The sequence below is a fragment of the Loa loa genome (assembly GCF_000183805.2).
Source record: "Loa loa unplaced genomic scaffold supercont3.675, whole genome shotgun sequence".
NCBI lineage: Eukaryota > Metazoa > Nematoda > Chromadorea > Rhabditida > Onchocercidae > Loa > Loa loa.
Window position 1 is genome coordinate 1 of NW_018108855.1, and position 2,445 is coordinate 2,445.

At 30.8% G+C, this 2,445-nt stretch overlaps 1 protein-coding gene across 1 annotated transcript; it reads right to left on the reverse strand.

Moving 5' to 3' along the window:
- Nucleotides 1-366: 366 nt before the first annotated feature.
- On the reverse strand, nt 367-1,759 carry LOAG_14616 (hypothetical protein; the record flags this gene model as incomplete). The annotated part of the gene is made up of 4 exons (XM_003150111.1): nt 367-553; nt 830-934; nt 1,149-1,339; nt 1,643-1,759. 4 exons carry the CDS (start codon nt 1,757-1,759, stop codon nt 367-369), a joined length of 600 nt encoding a protein of 199 aa, XP_003150159.1.
- Between the last annotated feature and the right edge of the window lie 686 nt (nt 1,760-2,445).

Genomic DNA, 2,445 nt, shown 5'->3' on the forward strand with positions numbered 1-2,445 from the left:
AAATAACAAAATAAAAGGAACCAAAAAAATAAACAAGGAAAAAATAAAGAAAAAGAAAAAAGGAAATTAACATAGTAGAAAGAAGAAAACAATATATATATATATATATATATATAAAACGTACAATATATTGTAACCAGCGATATCAAATTAACAACAAAGGAATTATTGATTCATTGCTTCTCCTCACTATTTCAACGATACATGCATTATTATCACATCTTTCCATTCAATCTATTAACTGATCAAACGAACTGATAAATATCTGTATGCTATGATGAGACAATAATTGTTGTGATCGGTATGTGTCGAAAAAATTTAAAATTGAATAGTGAAATTCTGGAGTATGTGATTAAGGAGCTTTAGTCATGTTTTATAAGGTTCAACTGAAAAATTCTGTCCTTCATATTTAGAATTGACATTATTCGGTTTATTGAATTGCTTATTAGTGTACTGTTTTAGCGCAACCTCACGTCGATACTTTTCCGAATGGACACTTACATTCAAAGTAATGGATAGTACCATCAACAATATGAGTAAAAATGCACCATACCTGAAAAGTTTGAGTGAAAAATCAAAAAGCTAGGACAGTGAAGACCTAAACATAATACTTTTGAATAAGATGATATTCATTATGATTTTTAAATATAAAGAAATTTACGTCCATTATTTAAATATCATTTAAGATAATCCTGAGTGAAAGGATCGAGTGAAAATAATGTTATTACCTGAAAAAAAACGAAGAAATATCTTAATAACGGTAAAATTTATTATGAATTTAAGAACAAAAAAAAAAAACTTGCTACAACAACTTGAATTATATACAAACCTGATACCAAAATTAACATATTCGACAATTTCCTGGCGCTGTTTACCTTTATTGACAATGAAACTAAATGTTCTTAATACATCGCCATCGTATGCTCGGTGACAGCTGCAAAACAAAAAAGAAAAAGTAAACTACCAGGAATAATGAAGATTACATCTTGAATATTTCTAATGTCCTCTTTAGAAGTGTGACATGTTGTCAAAGTTTGGTTTGCATAAAGTATCAATTAATTAAGCTTTAGTAGTCCTTATTAAGAATTTCAGCATACTTCAAACACATGAATTTGATGTAACAGCCAATTCTAGGCTGTTATCTTTACCTAAAGAAACTTTCATCATCTTCCAGTTTGAGATAGTTGATGATAAGCTGATTATCACCGTCAATATAAATCCTTTTATCGGGATACTGTACCAGCAGTGAAGTAGATGAGATGTATGTTTCATTTAATGCCCAAAAAATGCCAAATTCTTTCTGTGGGCAAGATAAAATATAAGGATCATTTTCAAGGGCCTGAAAAATGCTTTCAGAAAAGCGCAATATTACAATGTTTAAAATGTTTTGCTTGCAAATATGCAATGCCATTAAAATAATTTGCATTATTGAATTCAGTCCATAAGTAGAATATTGAATTCAGACTATTTTAGCAAATTATTATTGCTAAAATGTGATTTTAACTCTCCTCAAAGTTCTAAACAATTCAATCATAATGCATTTGAATTCAAAATTTTGCAAATTTCAATTCCCAATAGAACTTGGAATTAGCATTTATCAAATGTAATTAATTTACCAATTTTTTAAGTTACATTAGATGACCTGTATAGTTTTCCGTTTCACTGCTTTGCGAAGGGGCGGTAATCGCTCATTCATTTGATATTCACCCGGTGGAATTTCATCAATAATAATATTTCGGCCAAATTCATTTTTACCCATAATTAAGCGTGTTTGCTCTATTTTCGCCCGTCTACATGGTACCTGAGTTACAGTTACTACGTGAGAGTTTGCAAGACAGGTAGATAATTAAATTTTGGTCCAGGGAAATTAATGAAAAAGTTGTGCAACCATTTTTTGCAACACTTCTTTGTTACTAATTCACTAACCTATGTTTGTTTTGTTTTTTGTGCATGTACATAGTAATTGTAACCAAAATCCATCGTTGAATATTAGTGTCCGTTGTAATTCATTTAAAGGTCAAAGATCAGTCTTTCTTACATAACAATTTTCAACATGGACGATATCCTGAATGGGCCACAAGATATTTCGTATTTGGATTGGTACCAATGAACTGCGACAAGGAACATGGGAGAAGAGTTGCATATATGAGATCACAGAATGTGAAATTGCATCGTAAGGTATGCCAGGAGCAATCTGAATTTCTTCCGGTTTCAATGGTATCACTAATTATCATTTGTTGTACATCTAATTTATCTGTTTCAATTTTTGGAATGCTAAAGGTTTCATCCGGTCCACTTGCTACTGTATGTATGAAATTACCTACAAGGAAATGCATCAACCATCATCCTACAAGGAAATGCATCAAACCTAAATTTAAATGACAAAAAGTGTGATTTTTCCTCCTAACTACAGCCATTCACTGGCTAGACACAGGAAACAATCCT